We start from the raw sequence: 21,831 nt of genomic DNA on the forward strand, positions 1-21,831 counted from the left end.
TTAAGAGAAGACCTCTTAAGAGACAAACATTCTCTGTCTGCAGTTGTTAAAATGAGGTGAGTTACTTAACAGTGTGTGCCAATGAGTTGGAATACCTGTACAGACACTTAAGAGATTCAAACAGATTCACTTAAAAAAAAAGATAAAATAATGTTGAAAGAAGAAAGTCACAAAATAAATAGATAAATAAAGAGCCAACACATATTCAAAAGTCAATTTCTTCTTATTTGGGACAACAAAAAATAGAATGTTTTAATTTTATGATTATTTCAGTATATTTGAATTTCTTGATTGAACATAATTAAAACATCTTTTTCCCTCCTGAAATTACAACAGAAAGCCTCAGCCTCCACTCTCCACGACTCAAAATATACAGAGAGGGTGCTCCATAATCCACAATCTGCTTCCTTACTTTTAAACCATGGAAGACTGTATTTTGCTAGAGCTTGTATTTAATAGGACTAGGGAAAACTGAAGCAACACTCAAGTCATAGAATCATAGAATAGAATCATAGAATGGTTAGGGTTGGAAGGGACCTCAAAGATCATCTAGTTCCAACCCCCCTGCCATGGGCAGGGACACCTCCCACTAGAGCAGGCCACATCCAGCCTGGCCTTGAACACTTCCAGGGATGGGGCATCCACAACTTCCCTGGGCAAAGTCAGTAGTTCTTAAATGGCTCTCATGCTTCTGTATTTACTCAACCTTTTGAAAACAGACCTGCTCAAAAATCTAAGGATTTTGATATTAACAGAACTGTTTTTAATTAAGGTTTTTTACACTTTCTATCAGATGAATTTAGGAAGTTTTCCAACTGCCAGTCTTACTGATTTAAATCTCTAGCCACAAAAAAAAAAAAAAAGATTGAAGTATGACATAACATAAAAAGTTGTGTAAACTAAAAGTAACTGCAAATTCACTCTGAAATACTTCCGTTCAGAAGATTGCACAGGTTTTGCTGACAGAAGGCAAAGAAAAATAGATGCACGTGAGGATAGAAGCAGAGCTGTCAATTAGCTATCAAATCACTAATGTTGAGAAACCCCTTCCCTGCAAGTATTTACAGCAAAATGAGAGGAAGACCCAGAACTGCCAAGTTAGTTGTTGATCTCTAGAGGGCAGGTGCCTGAAGGGAGAAACAGCAGATCACCACATTTGCTGGCAAAATCTTCTTGTTTGTTACTTTATTTAAAAAAAAAAAAAGCTAAAGAAAAGAGTTATGAAAATTATACTTTGCCAGCTTTAGTCCTCAATGCCTTATATGTGCACCACATACACACCTCCCTCACCCTTTATTTTATAAACACATTCAAATTACCATTCATTTGTTATCATGTACAACATTGAAAAATACAAACTAGAACTTCTAGTTACTCTCTCCAGTGCCCTTTCAAACCCAGCATCAGCAATGGCTGCAACTATTCCACCATATATTTTATTAATGTGGCAGGGGAATGTCTCCCTCAAGCATTTCACTCTCTGCTTCTGTGATCTACACTATACATTAAATTTAATAATTTATCAATGTTGCTGAAAGCCCTGACATCTTTAATGATTCCTTTAAAACTATTTACAGCAAATGCAATTGTTATGGCTATGCTAATTTTAAAACAATTTATCCCATTTCCTTAATCCAGGCTATAAAAGTATATCTAGCTGTGCTCTCTAGCAAAACAAAGTTAATATTCAGTGCCTCTCCACACCTCACAACATTGCATCCTTGGCATAAATACCATTAACCAGATCCTGAAGAATGGGATCAAAAAGAATTTGAAGATCTTCACAAATTAGATATTTCTCAGGGAAAAACAACTAGTTTGGTAAACATGCACGTTTGTCTTCCAACTTCAACCTCACAGAAAAGCTGCTTTTCACCTTTCAAAATTTTATGAGCATCTAGGTTTTGGAAGACTACTTCCATGAAACCGTCAAACAGTTATGCACTTTAATTAAGCACATAATAGAAATATTTTCTTTTTCAGTGGGGTTTCTTTTGTTTCACCGACAGAGTGATGGAAACACTAGCCTGTACTCTGACTGAAAAAAAAAAAAGGCCAATTTCTGTTCAGTTTGATGCTGAGACTAAATTTCCTAACCATTATTCTCCTTCCTAGTGGAGAGTAGCAAACGCAATGAACTCTTGTATAGACAGAGCTGGAAATGGAAAGGCTGTCATTATCTACTACATTAATTAATGAATTACTGTGCTTTTACAATGTTTTGAAATACAAATTTTAACGTATTTTTTTAATTTAATCTTATGCATGTTTAATGACACATAAAACACCACTAAGTAATCATAAAATAGGATAATTTATATTTTGTTCCTCAACCTTTACTATTGATGAAAGAATCCAAGTGCTATTTGTGGGGGTGATGGTCCAACATAATTAAAAGCTTTGCAGAAGAGAAGATAAGAATTTCTACTGACCAGTTGTAAAACAAGGTTAGGCTTACCGAATATTTATGAAGAAACTACTCTTTTATGTATGGTCTGGTTTCACTTACATAAACATCCACCACAAATCAAATATATTCAAATCCAGCTAGAAAGTCTAGACATAACTGAGCAAGATTGGACATATAGGAAGGGTAACCCAACGTATACAAAAAGACTACAGGTGATCTTGATGGTTTCATCTTCATCCTTTTGTAATCTGTTTTAAAATATCGGGATTAGGAATGATTATAGTTTTAATTTTTTGTGCAATCAAATGTTTAAGCATTCATACTTCTGGTTCTCTGATGCTTTCCAGCCACGCCCCTAGAGCATGGATGTGTATGTAAATATTTATTTTCTTTTTAACTCATAAATCAGACCTGATCGTAAATCAGGTCTCATTTTTCCACTGCACTTCTCTATATACAAAAGAATACCTAATAAAGATTTCATTTATATCTCACTAGCATTTCTCAGCTAAAAGCAAGAGGCTATGGTTCTGGCAATAAAGATGGGACAAAGATAAAAGTCCAGAACCAAAAAGTATCAACAATTGTGCTGTCTGTATACAGAAACTTTCAGAAAGTGAGTTTAGGCTAGAAAGAAAGATATGTATGAACAACAGAAAACATCGGAACACTTTGAAAAGCTTTTGATCTTTTAAGCAGCCTTGGGATCAGATGGCTGTCCTGAACCAGCTATAGGGGCAATGGTAGTAACACTGGCATGATTCCATGCCTAACTGAGCTGCAAGTTTCAACCATGCAACAAGATTAAATTTTACTCATTCTTATTACATCTACGTGGATTAAAAGATTTATTCACAAAAACACCTAAGGTACACCTGGATGCTTTGTTCAGGGTCTCCTGAGAAAGCTTTGGGTGTTTTTTTGCTTGTATAAACAAAACAACTTTCCCATAAAACCTTTTTCAACGTTTCCTACAGTAAATTCTTTACAGAAGCAGCTACAGTATATATGCGGTCATAGCTGCACACAGCATACAAAGACTCTCTTCTTAAGGCGGCTATATTTCATTAGACAGCTTCATATATTTACTTATTGTTCAAAATATACAAGTAAAAGCTGTATAAAAAACAAGAAATATTTAACTAGGGGATTTGACATAATATGTAAGAATGGTTTAGTGGTCATTTTGCCAGTGTCAGGCTAATGTAAAGGTCCCTTACAACCTAGGTGACTATGAAGATATCATGCTAATTTTCTCCAGGTGAATCCATTTCAATAAAAAGAAGAGAAACCCTCCCCCATTTCACTTTGAGAACTTCGTATATTCCCTAGGTAGGCCTCTTATTCAAGGGAAAAATTCAATTTTAATTAATTCAATTTAGGGTAGTTCATAGAATGTGTTAATTCACCATCTCTCTCCTCAAAACTGAAGCTGACTGTGTACGGAATTAGAGATTCAATGCGTGAAAGAGCAAAGTGCAATGAAGTGACTTACCTCTTGCATGCTTAGATGTACACATTGAACTGGGAGTATGGAGTCAGAGTCATGCTTACCTTCAGTGCAGACAGAAAGCAAGCACATACTGAACTTCCATCTACCTCATGCGTTCACTGGATTCTCATGTTTGATGTTTGGTTGTGATTTGTTGTTGGGGTTTGTTTTTTTTGTTTTTTTTTAACACTTACTCATCTTTAAGAACTTTACTGAAATAACACAAAAAACCTGCGGAAAGCTGCTCTTCAGGAATGGCACCGTTTAGAAGTTATAAGTTAATCAGAGAAGCGAGCTCACCTAGGCAAGAAAGGTGACTTTCACTTCCCACAAGAGTTTACTCACAGAAGGTTAGGGCACAGTATCATAAGTAAGCCTGAAGGAGAAAAGACAAGGATCACAAGTCATAGGATGGGAAAAACAATGAGTCAGTCTGGAAGGGACCTCTGGAAGTCAGCTACAGGGTCAGGCCAGATTGCACAGAGCTTTACCCAGTAAGGTCTTGAAAATGTTCAAAGACTGAGCCTGTAAAACCTCTCTGAGTAACACGTTCCAACACTTGCTTGACAGCAGCACTGTTTTCTTAGGAAAGGCTGTGCCCAGCTCTGGGAAAGAGTGCCCAGATGGAGAAGTCGCCAGGATGACAATGAAGATAACACATGATTTTCATGTACAAAGGCATTAGCTGGTTTGAAAAGTCAAAGGCAACAGTAAAGAGCCAGAGCCAAAGGAATATATTCACCCTACAGAAAGCAAGAACAGATAAGCTGTCCTGGAAACAATTTTCACTGCCGAAATACTACCTGTAAAATAAGAGATTTTGGCAATAAGCGAAGACAAGAAACAAAAGGAGAAAAATGAAAGCCTGGCACACCAGCAGCTGTAGAACTGACAATTGTTATTCTCAAGATGGATGGAAAGAGAGGGAAAGAATCCCAAACACCAGCAATTTCTCAAAGAAATCGATTCTGTAAAAAAAACAAGCTATGGGCACAAGCATAACTTATGAATTATTAATATGCACACAGAACAAGAAATATAGCCACAGATCAATATGGCTAATTAATGAACTTTCCATTCACCTCATATCCTAGAAAGAAGCCTAAAGAAAGTGAAGCTAGATTTTCAAGCTAGGAATAAAAGAATACACAGACAGTAACACAGAAGCTAAGGGGACACAATATATGCTATTAAGATACATTAAGGAAAACAAGAACCCAGTCATCAAATGCACCATAAACACAGAGATGATGAAGGGAAGTACAGCTGCAAGGAGGACTGTAAAGAGTCTGAAATGGTCAGGCCCTTTTGTTTTTAATAATTTTTGAATTTAACTGAAAAAAATAGTATAATTAATTTCAAGATGAAGGTTACCTTTGTTCCTCCTCTCCATGCACTCCTAATTTTGGAGAAGACTAAAGGGTCAACCTACTATTGAGAAAAAGCACATTAGAGAGTATTTGAATGAATTTTCTAATTAAATGAAACACTTGGTCTAATGAACTTCGACTCAGGATATTTGTTGAAGCCATTTAGCACTGAACTCACAACACAGTACTGAGGAGGAGGGGGATACTGTATCTTTTTGCTTCAACCAAATATGGATGCTTTTTGCTTAAACCAAGTATAAATTTAGATACATAAATCCATATAGCTTGGTAATCATGAACATCAAATGCTGATTTACTTTTGTGCCAAAATAACAAGCCTTGTTAAAAAAAGTGGGGGGATATATACAATTTAGCTTAATATTAATGAGATTTCCAACACTGCAGAAAATTTGTTTAACAAAAAACAGTCTGGGATCTAATGGAAGGGAAATTGTTCCTGAAATCTTTAAGTCCATTTCCTGTTCTTTCTCCTTCCTTTCAGCCATGTTCCTTTTGACTAGAAGAAAGGAGCTTTCCATATTGAATTTTTACTGCAGACAGGCCTTGGAATCAACCACTACCCCAAAGAAATGTCTAGTCAGTATTTAAAAAAATAAAAATGGAAAATTATGAATGGTTTCCTGTTCACATTCAAAATTGTATCTACAATCAGAGAACTAGAAACAACTGACCTAGATGTTGATTATTCATCTATCTCAAAACTGAAGCAAATTAGGCAGAAATAATTTGTTAGCTCAAGCTGCCTGTTTCTCATGAAAAAGCTTCTGAAAGAGCATAATTTATGAAGTAAAATTCCAGCATGAGGATAGAAATGTTTTTCTTTTTCCTTCACATAATGAAACAGAAATTGGACAATAGTATATGCCACTCTAATGGTTACACAGACTCATAGTGCTGGAAACCTGTGCTTTTTCCTACACAGATCGAAGATCCATTCCCACATTAGTGTGCTATATTTCTTATTCACACCTATTAACCTTAATGTATCAACTATCTTGAATGAATTTGGCATTTGGCTGATCCTAAATTAAGTCCCTTGTCTCCACGTGCTGGATACCCCCTGAATTCTAATAGGCAGGGACAGCTACATAACTGCACTTCAAAGCAGCCTGCAAAGCAGCCTCTTTGCCTTCAGCAATCGCATCCCAGTGACTCATTCAAGTGACCTTATTTGCTCATTAGAAGCTCTAGGTGCAGGTTGCAAATGTCAGAGAGCCTGAATTTATGTTATGGGTTTTGGTTGGTTTTTTGTTGGGTGTTTTTTTTTTGATTTTTTTTTTTGTTTCCCCCCAGAAAAGTTTATTTTTGCATTTTGATGATAATATTTGTGATAACTCGGGTCTCATCTAGCTATTTCTTATGAAAACTCTGACTTTATTCATCCTAAATTCATGCCAACAATAAGCATATGACGCTGGTATTCATTCACTCTAGCATTGCAAGGCTTTGCTATGTTATGCCATGTAAAAAATGGCAATATTTTAAACAAAATAACCATTTCTTCCCATGACATTTTTCTACTGCTTGCACTTTAGCAATATATGGCAACGTGAAATGTCAAGGCACAAATAGAGGCAAGCAAGTAGCGATTCATATTGCTCAACAACATTTAGAGACTTCCACACTCACATATAAAGTTAAGGTCTCAGTCCTTGAATGTCTTACACTAGGGTACATCATCGTAGAACAGAGCAACCCAGCGTCAAGGGAAATAAGTCAAGAGAGAAGACTGCAGTGTAAAAGAGAAGGAAAAACTAACTCCAAGCCAGCTGTGACTCTTCATATAGTTTTTGACTGGCTGACTGTTTTTGGACTTTTTCTGAAAGTCAGGAAAAGACTTTCCAAACCAAGTGGGACCAGGACTCTAATGGCTACTGACTAACACTTCTCTTGTGAAAGTACAATAAGGCTCGCTACGCAAACAGCCTACAAATAAAGAACACCTGAAAGAATAATGATATTTTCAATAAGATCAGAACAGAGGAACGAACACCTACAAAAGTGTAGGCCAGAGAGGCAGGAAGCTCTTTGTCTTTTAACATAGCTGGAAACTACATATGACAACAGCTCAGTGATACATATTACCACAATATACTAATAGGCCAAAGCCATCCACTTAATAAAGGCAAATTTAATGACAAGTGCTACATGCACTGATTTCACTAATTCAATTCATTAAACAAACTTAAACCTAGGCACTGAAAGGATCATCATTCCCAATATCATTCTGGTAAACTTTTTAACAGGAATTTTTAACTGCCTCACAGTATCGAATAAAAATCTACCAATTTCTAAGAAAAATCCAAACAGAATGACAACAAATTCTTGTTTTTACGTATTTCTGCCTCATGTAAAAGTTCCAAAGGGATCACAAAGAATTTCTTTTAGAGTGGAGAAATAATTCTGAAGATTTAGTGTCACAGAGGATGCTTAAGGAACTTCTGTAACATGATTCTGCTTCTGAGCTTGTTTTCAGAGAAGCATTTCAGTGATTCTCTGCATCTTCTCAGTTCTAATGCCAAAGTATCAGTTACACTTATATAAAGTACAAGCTTAGCTTTCTCCTATTCAGAACAAAAATGAAAAGTTTAGGTATGCTTAAGGTGTTTACAGAAAACTTATTATCCAAAGACTTTGCTAGCAAGCAGTACTAAACAGAAGTGAGATTTCTATGGTGTGTATCTGCTTAAGTATATGTATTGTACAGAATTATTTGCATCTTCAGAATTCAAGATACTGAAAAGAAGGTTCCTTCCTTCAGACAAAAAAAATCCAAAGTTAAATCAGACCAAGAGCCAGTTGGCAACAGTTATGTTCCAGAGGATTTTCTGGAAAATTCCAGAATTTTCCCTGGTTCAGGCATTTAACTGCCACAAAATAAAATGAATAGGGGAAGGATCACAGAATGGCAGGGGTTGGAAGGGACCTCTGGAGATCATCCAGTCCAACCACACTGGCAAAAGCAGGTTCACCTAGAGCAGGCAGGAGAGGAATGCACCCAGGTGAGTTTCAAATATCTCCAGAGAAGACGACTCAACAAACTCTCCAGAGAAGGAGACTCCACAAACTCTCTGGGCAGCCTGTCCTAGTGCTCTGCCACACTCAAATTAAAGAATACTTTCCTCGTGTTGAGACAGAACTTCCTGTGTTCCAGTTTGTGCCTGTTGGCCCTTGTCCTGTCGCTGGGCACCACTGAAAAGAGTCTGGCCCATCCTCTTGACACCTGTCCTTTGACATTTATAAGCATCGATGAGATCCCCTCACAGTCTTATCTTCTCCAGGCTAAACAGACCCAGGTCTCAGCCCTTCCTCATAAGAGAGGTGCTCCATTCCCTTGATCATCTTTGCAGCCCTCTGCTGGACTCCTTCCAGTAGTTCCCTGTCTGTCCTGAACTGGACAGCCCAGAACTGGACACAGCACAGCAGATGTGGCCTCCCCAGGGCAGAGTAGAGGGGGAGGATGACCTCCCTTGACCTGCTGGCCACACTCTTTTTAATGCACCCCGGAAGACCTGTGGCCTTCTTGACCACAAGGGAATAGTGCTGACTAATGGACAACTTGTTGTCCTCTAGGACTACCAGGTCCCTCTCCGCAGACCTGCTTTCCAGCAGGTCAACACTTAACTTGTATCAGTGCATGGAATTACTCCTCTCTAGGTGCAGGACCCTACAATTTGCCAACCTTCATCAGCTTCCTCTCTGTGCAACTCTCTAGCCTGTCCTCACTGAATGGCAGCACAGCCTTTGGTTGTAGAAAAGGTGATTTTTCATTTTGGGAATATTCTGTATTTGAGATTCCTAAATGAGAACACTAAATTAAGAGAACTACTTCCTCTGATACTTGCAAACCACACAATGCTGTAAAACCAGACAGATGCTTCTTTTACCACATGAACAAGGCTCTTGGAGCTGAAGATGCGCTGTGTTTCAAAGAGAATTAAGAGCAGCAGTAGTGTTTAGAGCTGTCTGCTCCTGCCAGAGGCAGCGGAACATGTCACACACTGAGGACAGAGAACCACAAAATCCACTGTTTGCTTGAGGCAGGAGGGATTAGTCAGACAAAGCACCTTAACAAAAGCAAATACACTGTTCGTAACTGGCAGTTCCATTAGTAATAAAAACTTCAGTTTAGTGAATAAAGAACTAATATGGATCTTTATGCTCTAACAATTTAAACTATATATGATGTAAATAAAATTATACTGCACATACTTAAGAGACAAGGATGTGTACAGATACTAACATATTAAAATATGATATAAAGTGCAAATATGAAATATTATCTGTATACCTTGTTCATATCACGTTTGTTTTGGACACATTTGCACTGTTATGTTTCAGTATAATTTTCAGTGAACCAAAATAAACAAAGGATGTAAAAAAAAAAACACCGTCTTATCCTCTACTAAGTGAAAAGGAAACATCTTCCAATAAGTTTCTGCTTACACTTAAAAAAAAAAAAAAAAAAATGTTTCTGATCAAGATGCAGTAGAAAGTTACTTCAATGCCCCGAGTAAGCTAGCAACAGACCAACTTACTGAAATCCAACCAGGCCTTGATTTGCGAAGTAAACGCAGTGAAAAGAAGATTTTGCAATTTGTTCCAGAAGAGCTACTGTACAGCAGCCTCAGCTGAAAAGGGAGTTCAGGATTCTATACAAACAGTAAATGCCTAATTTATAAGGAGAAAGGAGATACTGGTGCTATAAAATAGATATATGAAATATTTTTTGAAATGACTGAAAAATTTAGTGTTGATAAGAACCAAAAGGCTGTTTATATTAAATATTCTGTCAACAGACTGATCATAAAAATATTTCTATAAAGAAAGCCCAAGAAGTTTCAGAAGTGCCTTAGCACAGCTTAGTCCCATCTTAGCTGTAAGTGTCAAGGAGTAGGATTTTTGCAACAATGCGTGCAGTGCATTTACAAATGCAGAAAAACAATAGCTAGTTATTTAATTCCTTTAGCACAAACCAGAAAACAAAATCAGGAAGACAGCCTCATACATAATTGCAATTAAATACATGCCTGAAGACATGTTATGGAAAAGAGAAAAAAATAAGTGACAGAAGTTATTAAGAGCGAGAATTTTTGGAAATATTTCTTAAGTATTTCCGATAACTGAATCTCTAGTATCCTTGAAATAGGCAGAAAGTGAACAACAAAATGTGGTTTGGATTTAACTGTATCTGTGTATCAGAGCAAAAAACTCATGCTAATTCTGTAACATGCTGTAGTCCTTAACAATGAAGTTACACCTTTTCTATATGTAGAACTCGAAGCATTTCATAGAAGAGAGATGAAGAGCAGTAGCACCAACTTAAATGAGTGGATACCTGAACACTATGATACTCAAGTACTGGTATCTCCCAACACCAGATTAAGATTTTACTACTCTTTACTACTACTTCTCCCTTTTCCAAAAGTTTCAGTAGCAGCACAGAGGTGAAGGCACTGAAGAAGGTGGGTTTGACCTGATGTTTCTAAACCACAATCTTGCTAAGGCCTGAGATCATGCAGGTCATATCAATGGTGATCAAGAGTTAGAGTAATAAGATGCTACATGAACAAAAGCACATAAAATACCACAGGAGTTTACTGAAGTTGATAATAAATAAAAAGAGAGTAGGCCACAAGTTTGGAACTGCAGTGCTTTTACTGACTCATGAAGATTCACTAGGTTCTGTTTGTCAAAGCACTTGAAACAAACTGAATTTGGGCAAACAAAATTCCTCTGGCAAGTTAGCGTTATTTTTCTTCGATCTTCCTCAGTGCTAAGAATTACCAGTCAATTACTCAGGAGTAATAATTTACCACTTCTCAGCTGAGCTAAGAACACATTCTCAGTCGACCTAATTATAAGAGAGAAATTTTAAATCTTCATCAGGAATGTTGTAAACTAATGTATTTTCCTGCGTGATTCTGTGCACAGCCTCGTCATGCTGTGGTCATTTCTGCGGCTTATTTAACAAGTAGAAGTTACTTGCTGTTACATGCCTCAACATACTTTCAAAAAACCAGGCATCACAAGGAAACTAACACAATCTTTAAATCACTATTTCTATTTTTGTGTTCCAGAAAATGGTCTCTTACGAAGAAGGCAAATTTATAAGTTTTTTTTTGCTGTACACTAAGAATTAAAGCAAGACTATACTAATGACAAAAACGTGGTTTCTTACCTTTTAAATACAGTTTGCATTCATATCAGAAAAATAAAATTAGTTTTTAACTTCTAAAGCTTTTCTGTACAAGAAATACAGTAAAGAAAAGGATATTTTCCTGGAGTTTCAATACCCACTCTGTAGTCCACATAACTTTGATACGGATGGAAGTTGAAAATAAAAATGAGACCTGCTCTCTCAAACGCTATGACCTTATTGGATTCATGCTTTTCACTCACATAGGCCTAGGAAAGAAAAAAATAAAAATTCAATCCTATAAAACATTTTATTTCCAAATGAATTAGCCAAAAAAAAAAAAAAAAAAAAAACATTTCAAGTAAAACAGTCAAAGATTCTAACAACATAGATAAGGGCATTAACAGGCAAACTGAAATTGTTTACCTATGTACTGTCATATAAAATTTTTGATTACTAAACCATGGCTTACTTTTTATAATGCGATGTAAAGTTAAAGAGATAGAAGCATGTTAGGTATACAGCACTTAAGATTCTTGCATAAAGATTGGTAATGTGGTCTTTTTATCACACTTTATAAAATATGGATCCCATTTATCAAATCAAACGTTCAGTCTATTTTTCATGGAGATCTGCATCACATCTAGTAATTTAGAAAATGAAGCACTGGATTTTTTTTTTGTTTCTGTTTTATAAAATCTGTGTGAGAAATAGCTTTGATAAGCCACATTAAACTGCTGCACATACCACCTTTGTTCTATTTGCTAAAGCCATTAATAACTAGACAGCCATTTAAACAAAATTCCTTAAAGCGGATTACGACTAGTATGAAATAATTAAACACTGAGAAATTATAAGAATTGAGTTGCTTTGATAATAAGTGTAGTGCAATATTTGGGTTAAAAAAAAGGCAAATAAAAAAGTGACAGGTTGAAGACTGGAAGACTATAACTTAGACAATACCCTACTGAAAGGGTTTTCTCAGTAACAGAGTAATTATTTGTAGAGAAGTAAATCATCAGAACAATTTACACTTTCCCAAAGCAATCCTTGGATTGGATTACACACAATTTTATAGTCTGCTTTATCCAATCTGCGGTAACTAAATAAAAATAGCAAAAATAATAGGAAAAGGGCTTGCTATGAAGCTAAAAGGAGACTGCTTCAGATTTCTATTATCTGTGGAAGATATTTCAGTGACATGTTTTGACAACTTGAAATATATGGTGGGGCATAACGCGGTGCATAATAAAGTGCTGTTTAAAATTTCTGCATGCAAATTTAGCATTGTTGTTATTCTGAACACGTACCCAACTGGTGACTAAAAACTTATCATTTAGTATATAAAGCTTACCTGGGGAGATGCAAGCCAGCCAAATCTTTCCTCCAATTTATTCATATCTCTATCAAATGCATTTAGGAATCTATAGCGAAGAAGATGATCCTCAGTAAGATTAAATTGTCTTCTGGCATAGTGGTAGCTCTCATTATTCCCTTTTCTGGGGAAGTCAAGCCATTCTGGATGTCCAAATTCGTTACCTGTATTTAAAAATATTAAGGATCTGTGAAATCACATGCTAAAATTACACAAAAACAGCAAAATGTAAAATACATTAAAGTATATATCCTTTCTACAAGTTTTACATTCCAAAGAATAATTCTCCATATATAAATCGGTAGTTTTATTATTAAAAAGTCTCCCAGAACTTTCATGCTTGTTAACGGGTTTGTTTGGCCAATAAAAATATCAGAGCAAAATACCCATGGACTCCAGTATAAAGTGGTGAATGAATTATAACCTCTATGCTACCATGCATCTATGCATAAAAATTTCTCATTCCCATCCCTTAGTAAGGGCAACAGAAACTCAGTTAACCGGGATACATGTTTTAGAGTCACTATGAAACCTGAAAACATCACTTCAACTTGGAAATCCATTGTTTTAGAGCATTTAACAGAAATCAGTGCTATCATTCACATAACCAGAGACACAGAAATCTCCCATTTTATCAGTTAAACTTCAAACAATCAAAGCACCAGTTGGATGCATTTTGACTGCTTTTTTGACTTTTTTTATCCTGGCTAAAAATAGTGCTGTCATTGTTTCCAGTGGTATAAAGATAACTGTTAAAGATGACGACTTGAATATCAGTTCTTCATTTCCTAGAAAAATTCAAATAAAGATATCCTAGTTCAAGTAGCAAGCTCGATTATAGAGAGTAAAGCACTATGCTTATTGATGATGCATTCAGTATTTGATACTGAAAACAAGCGACTTCAGGGGCGTGACATCTCGAGGATCTAACAGTATGCATCAATTCATCAACCTTGCAAGGGGAGCTCCTTTTCCAAACATAACACTCAGCATCATAAGCACAAGAGACACAGTTCAGGCTGTGATGAGGCATGTTTGTGCGCTGGATTCTTCTGTGTGCCCACCAGTTCAGGTCCCTTTGTGTGTATGCAAACGCCATTGTATTTCAATTTAGTTTTCTATAGCAGTAATGCTTCACAAGTTTGCCTGTCTCATCATGATTATCTAGCCCACACAACTACTGAATAGACTTCACTTTAAGAAAAGGAATAGGTTTATTCAGACTAAGATCACACTCCATTAAAGAGAAAAAGGTGTAATTTAATCAAGAAAAGCTTAGCTTCTCTTACGTAGACTCTCTGAAGCAAATCTCAGCTGTCAAAGCTTAAGATTTGCAGCAATGCCTCATTTGGGACTCAGTATTTTGAATTACTTCCATGTATACAAAGTTGTATTATTTCATATACTGTCATTGTTACAGTTTGAGACAAATCCAAGATAGACTTAATGGTTCTAACTCGTGCTACAACCCACTGCCTAGCAGCCTCTCAGTCATTTTGGACTATTCATCTCACACAGGATTAAAATGTTGAAAGTAAAACATACATTTCAAAGCTTACGATAGCTGATTTATCACAAACATTTCAGAGATTACACATAATGCCTACTCACCATAAAACAGAGACAACACTACCAGGTACACCACTTACGTATGGGAAGGAATATAATCAAATTTAAGAGGGGTTTATTTATTAAAAAAAAAAAAGAACGTAATATTTCTACAACCAGTTACTCAAGTTTTGTCAATAAACTGGAGTTTCGTGGGCAGACAAAGGGCAGGGATGCTGAGAGAAGGCAAGTGTTGTTTCCTGGATGGATACCCTGCATGTGCAGCCACCATCTGCTGTCTCACACAGTTGGCGCAGCCTGGAAGGCCCGGAGGATATGGCCACAGCAGTGACAGCTATGAATTTAGATTTTCAAAGTGATTTTTGTGTATTTCCATGCTTCACGGGAACAAAGAAACGAACAGAGAACAAAAGAGAAAGGCTGCATATATATTTAGGAGAATCCTTCACAGTGGTATCCATTTTGTAAATGAACTGACAAGTTGTAAATTAAATTTCCCATTCAAAAGCTAAACCACTAAATTTCACATTCAGCTCAAAACCAGAGACAAATATAAAAGAATCAGAAGCACAGCAGGACTTTGAAAATGACCTTGGAATAATGCTGGACTGAGCTCTTAAACTATGCTAACAATACGGTACAGAAAATGAGGAAGATATTTCTACAAAACAGACACTGTATCTTACCAAATTCAATATTCTCTTAAGAGCTGGGCAAGGTATTACTTTCCTTTGTGATCTGCACGCTATTGAAAAGATAGACTACATGAGATAGGTCAGTTAAAGACAGCAAAAACCATCAGAAAGACAGAGATGATGTGTATCTTGAAAAGATAGCAAAGGAAATCTTACCTATTTGTTCAAGGAAAACATAAAAATGGGGGAAATGAGCAATAGAATAGCAAATAAATTAGACTAAACTAGCCCATCATTCCAATAGAGTATTTCACCGAAAGTAGAGCACATCTCCTTTGTGTTTATACCATATGCATAGCACTTCCCCACGCCACTCATTTTGTCTATTTCCCCATCACAGTAACTAGTGTTATTGGAATGCTGTTTTGTTGTTTGGCTTTTTTTAAAAAAAAAAAAAAAAACAAACAAGTACAGCAAAATACAGAAGCAATGTTAATTTCCTAACCATTACTAATGGCCATTAAGAAAAAAGGTTTTTAACAAAGTACAGCAACTTGACAGAAGGCTAAATTGCTTGTAGATGTCAGAAAAGCACGGTGAAGTTCTAAACGCTGCTCACATTTTAAACTTGTTTCTATGGGCACCTTCCAGAAAATGTACTTGTGAGCCTTTTGTACATGTTCTTTAATTTTAAAAGGGTCCCTTGATTTATCTTCACGGAACGAAAAACAGATTAATTATGACAGAACTAATTCAAGTAGGCTTTTTTCGTTGTTTTTAAGATGTGATATAGGGAAAAGGAACTAACATTTACGATACCAACAGGCCTTCCAATAAACTCCTGAGAGTGCTTCCATACTTGAGACGCATTAAGGTTATGCATCTTTTACCAAAAAATACGTCATACTATTTTTTTCTTAATTTCTATTTTTTCCTAGTTTGACTTTACAACAATTGAGGGGAAGGTCCAGAAAAGGGAAGGTACAGTTAACTGACCAACACCTAAGTCTAGAGATAACTAATGGTACCTGTGAAGCAGGCACTGCCCCCTTCCCCATGTTCCACTTCTCATTTCTAACAGAAGTCATCAACATTCACTTCCTGATAATTGTGAAAGCCTCTAAGCATAGAAGTACTATTGGGATTTCTTTCCCTGTAATTAATTTGCTGTTTGATGTAAAGGTTCAAACTACAGATTGACAAGAAGCCAGCTGCTACAAACGATGCAAATTAAGACAATGGAACTAATGTGGGGGAGGCAGAGAACAAAACTGAAATTAACTGAAATTTTGATTAGAGAAACAAAACAAAGACAAATCATCAAAGTTCAATGCATACTAATTTTATCTAGGAATTAGTTCAAGTTCGCTATTTCCTACATATGTGCATATTGGACAACTTTGCTACGTACAAGATTTCAAGATCACAAATCCAACAACTAAATTAACTTTCTATTACTATAATGAAACTTTACACACACATCACACATTAGGCTAGAAATGCATTTATACCACAAAGTAGTTATGCTGATGATGATTACTTTGAAGCTGTGCCCCACAGGTCATTAAACTTTCTTGATCTCTCTTCTTTAGACATCTTTACTAGCAATTCTGTCTCAAAGAATCAGGCTAAGCAGAACTGAAGGCGTATTTAAAAGATGCAGCAGGCAGTGTCAAGAGATGCCTATTGTTTTGATTTGTTTGTATTTTGAATTAAGTATGACATTAAATTCTTTAAAAGCAGTTAAAGCAAGTAGTTTATTTGATAAATAAAAGGTAAGAAATTTAAATAGGTGTATAAGGTGAACAAGTTTTTAAACTAAGACAGGACACATTGGGAAAGAATTTCAGCAGTTCCACCACAATGTACTCCTATGAAAGTAAGTAGAGTCATGCCAATTTACACCATCCAGATAATCAGCTCATCCAGGAGCTGTAACTGATTTGAATTTAACTTCACTACCTTTGTGAACAATAATGACAATGCAACAATCTGCAGATTATAAATAGAAACAATGTAAGCCAGATCTAGATAGCATAAGATAATTTTCATTATTTCAAAAAATAATTATTTCAAACAATTAATCTGCATTTTCCCTTGTTGTGAAGCTCTTGGATATTAAGCAGTTCTGATACTTCATATTTACTCATGTTTGTACCGAATGTTCTTCAGGTCCTTAAGTAATTAAACTTAACATTCAAACTACCAAAACCAAATAAGAAGCTCTATACTGCTTTCAAATTACAAGACAGTGAGCTTCATTACAAGCATTCATTTAATTTTGTAATCCATGCAACAATATGATAAAATGAAATTCCAAATGGACTCCTGTTGAAACACTCAGGGTGGATGACTTTGAGACCTTCATGTTTTTTTTATCTCTCCAGCACTAGTATTCAATGACATACTGGTCCTCAAAACAGTAATAAAAATCAATTCAAGCAAACAATTCTATTGAAATTCCTGTATAAAACCTAGGCTACAGGAAACATCACATATGAGAAAGTGGTAAGAAGAACTATCAGTAAAATCAGTTCCGTGAGAAAAGTATTTTTCTCCAGTTTTCTGAAAATATCAGATGTTTTCTACTTCCAACCTATAACAACAATCAGGATAAACATCCTATTTGTTTTGAAACTCGGATCTTCCATATCTCCTAGGGGAAAAGGGAAGGGATGCTTAATCTTACCTGAATTAAAGTATCAAAGAATGCATCTCCTCTGGTGTGATAGTCATGAAAAACCATAAGCATGCCTCTAGCGTATCAAAGACATAGGAAAGTATTGAGTCCTTAATATAGTTACCATAGGTCACACCAGGGATTCAGTACTCTATCCACTATAGCTGACTAGAACCACCAGGCCAGCTACAGAATGAAGTTTTGAGGAATTTCCTGAGATGTCTGACTTGTCACTTGAAAAAGAGATCTTTCAGTTTATCTAGAAAGGTAGTTTCTTATTTTCTACCAGAATAACATTGATTTAATTTATATAGCACTAAATGACGGCTTCTGTTATAATGACTTTCTGCTTTTAGAGCCTCTCTTTTCTTCTTTAGTTCTTCTCCATCTCAATCGTTATCAGAGCAAACAGTTTGGAAGTATGGCTTTGACACTATTTAGGTATGACATTCCAAGTCCTATTTCTAAGATGTCAGTAAACCCTACTGAATCAGAATTAAATGTCCATTTAGTCCACTGTTTCCAACAGTGGCCAAAAGCAGGTGCCTACAAAAGGACTGAAGAATACAAGCAGCATGAATAATGATGCCTCTCCAACACACTCCACCAGCCTCCCCATCTGACCTGAGAAATCCCAAAGAAAATGATGGTGGACCTCCCCAACATCATAAGGACCAAACTGCAATACTAACTGCAATTTGTTCCAAATTCTATGATTAATTCTTGAAACTTTGAAGAAAATTGAGAAAAAAAATCATATTAAAAACCTTCATGATAACTAGCAATAAGTTTTCAGAATGTCAGCCTTAGATATATGAACCGCAGTGTTTTGCTTTTTGATAACTACTGGTAGTTGTGAAACTTTCTGTATAATACTGTTTCATTTAAAAAAAAAAAGAAGCATGTGTTGAGGAATATCAACCCTGGCAAAACCTTCATTGGGACAATATACTCCCCATCTCTTGAAACTTTCATATTAAAAACCAAAAACTGGCTTACAAAGAAACCACTTATGGATTCAAAGAGTTTGGGACCATAATTGGGATATAAGCGACCTGCTTGTTATGATCCTGGAGATTCTGCAGTTGGTGTTCCTCCATTCTTGTAAACTTATCTGTCTACAAGTGGTTTGAATAAAATTCAAAACATTTCAAGAACTCTGAAAATTGGTTTATATTCTTACTTCCTAAGAAATGAAAATGTAGAATTTTTCTAATCAGGAAGAATAAATTACAGCATAAAAAAAATTTACAAAGCTGTGCGTATATAAACACATTATTGGTGACATGTACCAAAGATTTTAGCAATGGAAAATTTTATAACATTGCTTAGCAGGAAAATGTTAACTTTAGTATGATGAATATAACTACCAGGTGTTTTATTACTTTTAGTACTTTTTTTAAAAGGGCATTTACTGGTTACTGACCTTTTCTCCTCCAAAAGAGATGCCTCTGTAGTACATAGCACTTGCAATAAATGCCTTCTTGTCAAAGCAAACAGATCAGCTTTATTATTCCCTCAGTCATTAAGGCAAACAGGCACAGGTTAATACAAACAAATCATCCAGGAAAGCAAACATTCTGATATCAGACACATTGTTTAAATTCAAGAGGCTTCATAATTCACCATTTCATTTTTATAGAAGCTGACAAATGCTTACCAAGTCTGTGCACTTGTGAGATAGTATATTAACCATTAAAAAGGCCAGTAGTCTGATCTTCCTATTTTAATATACCGTCCATTTCAAATCACATCATGCTATTGCTTGGTACACCATCAGTCAAGCCTAGATAGAAAAATCTAATTTGTACAGTTAATTTTCAAAGGGATGCTGTGCCTATAACCTTTAGTCTAACCTGCTGCACAGAAGCAGGATAAAGTAACACGGGGAAACTGACCCTGCCTCAATGCAACTGGTTGCACTGAAGGCACATTTAAGTCCTAAGTAAGAGCTTACACCATAACTGTTGCTTTGTATTCTTACTTTTTTTTTTTTTAGTCTTTTTTGTGTGCAAGTACCTTGAAAAAAAATGAATAAGAACTATAAATGCATTGGGGTATTTGGCAGACACATAATAGAAGTGCTAAGTCACTTCAAAATTTCAAGAGTTTTAAAAATATTTCAATAGATTTTGGTAACATTTAAGCACCTCTTCAAAAATGGTTAAAATTAAATACAATTTTCTGGGTTGTGGTATACTAATAAGTGACTTGCTTCTCTCCAATTCCCCTTCCCTATAAAAGTTGCTCTGTCTTCACTCATTTCATACTGATGTTAAAAAGTTGGAGTTATCGTTCTGTAAAATTTTATAGTGCTGATAACACAGTTCCAAGTTCTTAAAGGAGATAATTTTCCAACTGTTCCAACAAAAGTTCCAACCATACTAAACAGCACTGTTTAGTCCTCATATTTCAAAGCTATACCTCCCTTTTGTCAGATCAATTACAGAAAAAAAAAAAACAAAAACAAACCAGGTGACAAGAAAACAAGCAATGCTACTCAGAAACACCAAGTCCATATTTCTGTATTAGGAAGGACTGGTTGGCTGAGCTTGCTTACATAGAGGAATAGCCAGGCACAGGCATAGTGGACAGACCACAGCATTGCTTAGCATAATTTACATCGCTTTTTGATGGAAGCAGAGCATGATGATTATGTCAGCATGTTTGTATTTACTAGAGCTATATTTACACAGGAAAATATATTTATCTGGAATAAATTTTTTTAATCTATTTGTAGTGTTCCATCAACAGTATTCAATGAAATATTAGTGGTGCCACTAATAATATTTTTCAGGTCCTAGGGGCAGATTAGTGTTTTCCCTTGAATGCTTTAGTAAGCAGAGCCAAAGAGTTTCTGCAGTTCATACTAATTGACCATGAGAAGTCATCTAGACTAGAAGGGACCCTGAGAGGATGCTTATTTTATTAACCTACTCTTTGAAATTTTCAGTCCTGAAAACTTACATTTCAACACCCCTCCCTCAGTGTAGAAGAATATATTTCAAACTTAAAATTTACTCCATGCTCGGGTACAGTATTTAAAAACCTGAGTATCAATGTAAACTATTTGTGTTGCTGTTACAGTAAAACAGTTTCCATGTCATGATTTACTATTAGCTGCATCTTGGTAAAAAAAAAAAGACTGACTTGGATACTGTGACATTTCTACTATGCTTTACGTGTACATGCACAGTATCTGTTATTTAGTTAACCATTTTCAAAAGTTCATTAAAATATTTAGGAACAGAAATATTCCACACCACATTGCAAAGGTTCAAAAAAAAAAAACAAAAAACAACAACCACCACAAAACCAACCAAACAAAAAAACCCAACAAAAACCCCCCAAAAAACCCCCCAAAACCAAAAAAAACAAAACCAACCAAAACCAACCAACCAACCAACAACAGCAAAAGCCAGCAAAACCATACAAAACCTATGACAAGAAGTCCAAAACTTCATCCTTTAATTTTGAAGGAGTATATAAAAAAATGTTAGTGAAAGAAAGAAAACGTAAACCATGGAAAGAGACCATTTGAATAGTATTTGATACATAGCAAAGTTAAAGCTTTTCATATAATGGAAATCAACAATGAAAATTTAAGTAGTTCAGTAATATTCTGTTCTTGCTATAAGAACAAATCTACTTAAGTACACATTTGTAATCAGCACAAAATAAGAAAGTTTTAAATGAAAGTTTAGAGTGATTAAAAAAAAAAGCAGCTCAGAAGTAGAAAAAAACCAAAACAAACAACAAAAAGTCCACAGAAAGGAATACACAAGTTCCGTTCCACAGAACTGGCACCCTAGGCACCCTATCACTTTATCAAGTGGGAAAAAATCAAGGGGAAAAAAAATAGACAATTTGTGAAAGGAGCACGATGAAGACTGTAAAAATAGGAAAAAAGTGGATAGCGAAAATTAGAGTAAAAGTTGATAGACAAAACAGAAGAAGGTGGATTGTGAGAAGATGTGCAGGTTATGGAGAAGTCATTTGAAGAAGAGATATCAGGATAGAGAACTGGGTGATAGTGAGAGACAAAGCAGAGCATCAGAATGACACCGTTTAATAACATTAAATGGTCTTGTCTGTGGTTGGAGAAAGACAGAGAAATAGCAAAAGTATGCTTGCATAAGG

General features: G+C 35.7%; 1 protein-coding gene across 1 annotated transcript in view; it reads right to left on the reverse strand.

Moving 5' to 3' along the window:
* The window catches only part of GBE1 (glucan (1,4-alpha-), branching enzyme 1), a 158,917-nt gene that overhangs the window by 13,049 nt on the left and 124,037 nt on the right, over positions 1–21,831 (reverse strand). The window contains exons 13-14 of the mRNA XM_014947262.1: positions 12,787–12,971; positions 11,571–11,701 (exon numbers count right to left, since the gene is read on the reverse strand). Of these exons, the coding sequence (XP_014802748.1) occupies positions 11,571–11,701; positions 12,787–12,971 (316 nt within the window). The remainder of the gene's footprint in view (positions 1–11,570; positions 11,702–12,786; positions 12,972–21,831) is intronic.

This window comes from Calidris pugnax, unplaced genomic scaffold (genome assembly GCF_001431845.1).
Source record: "Calidris pugnax isolate Ruff unplaced genomic scaffold, ASM143184v1 scaffold95, whole genome shotgun sequence".
NCBI classification, from domain to species: Eukaryota; Metazoa; Chordata; class Aves; order Charadriiformes; family Scolopacidae; genus Calidris; species Calidris pugnax.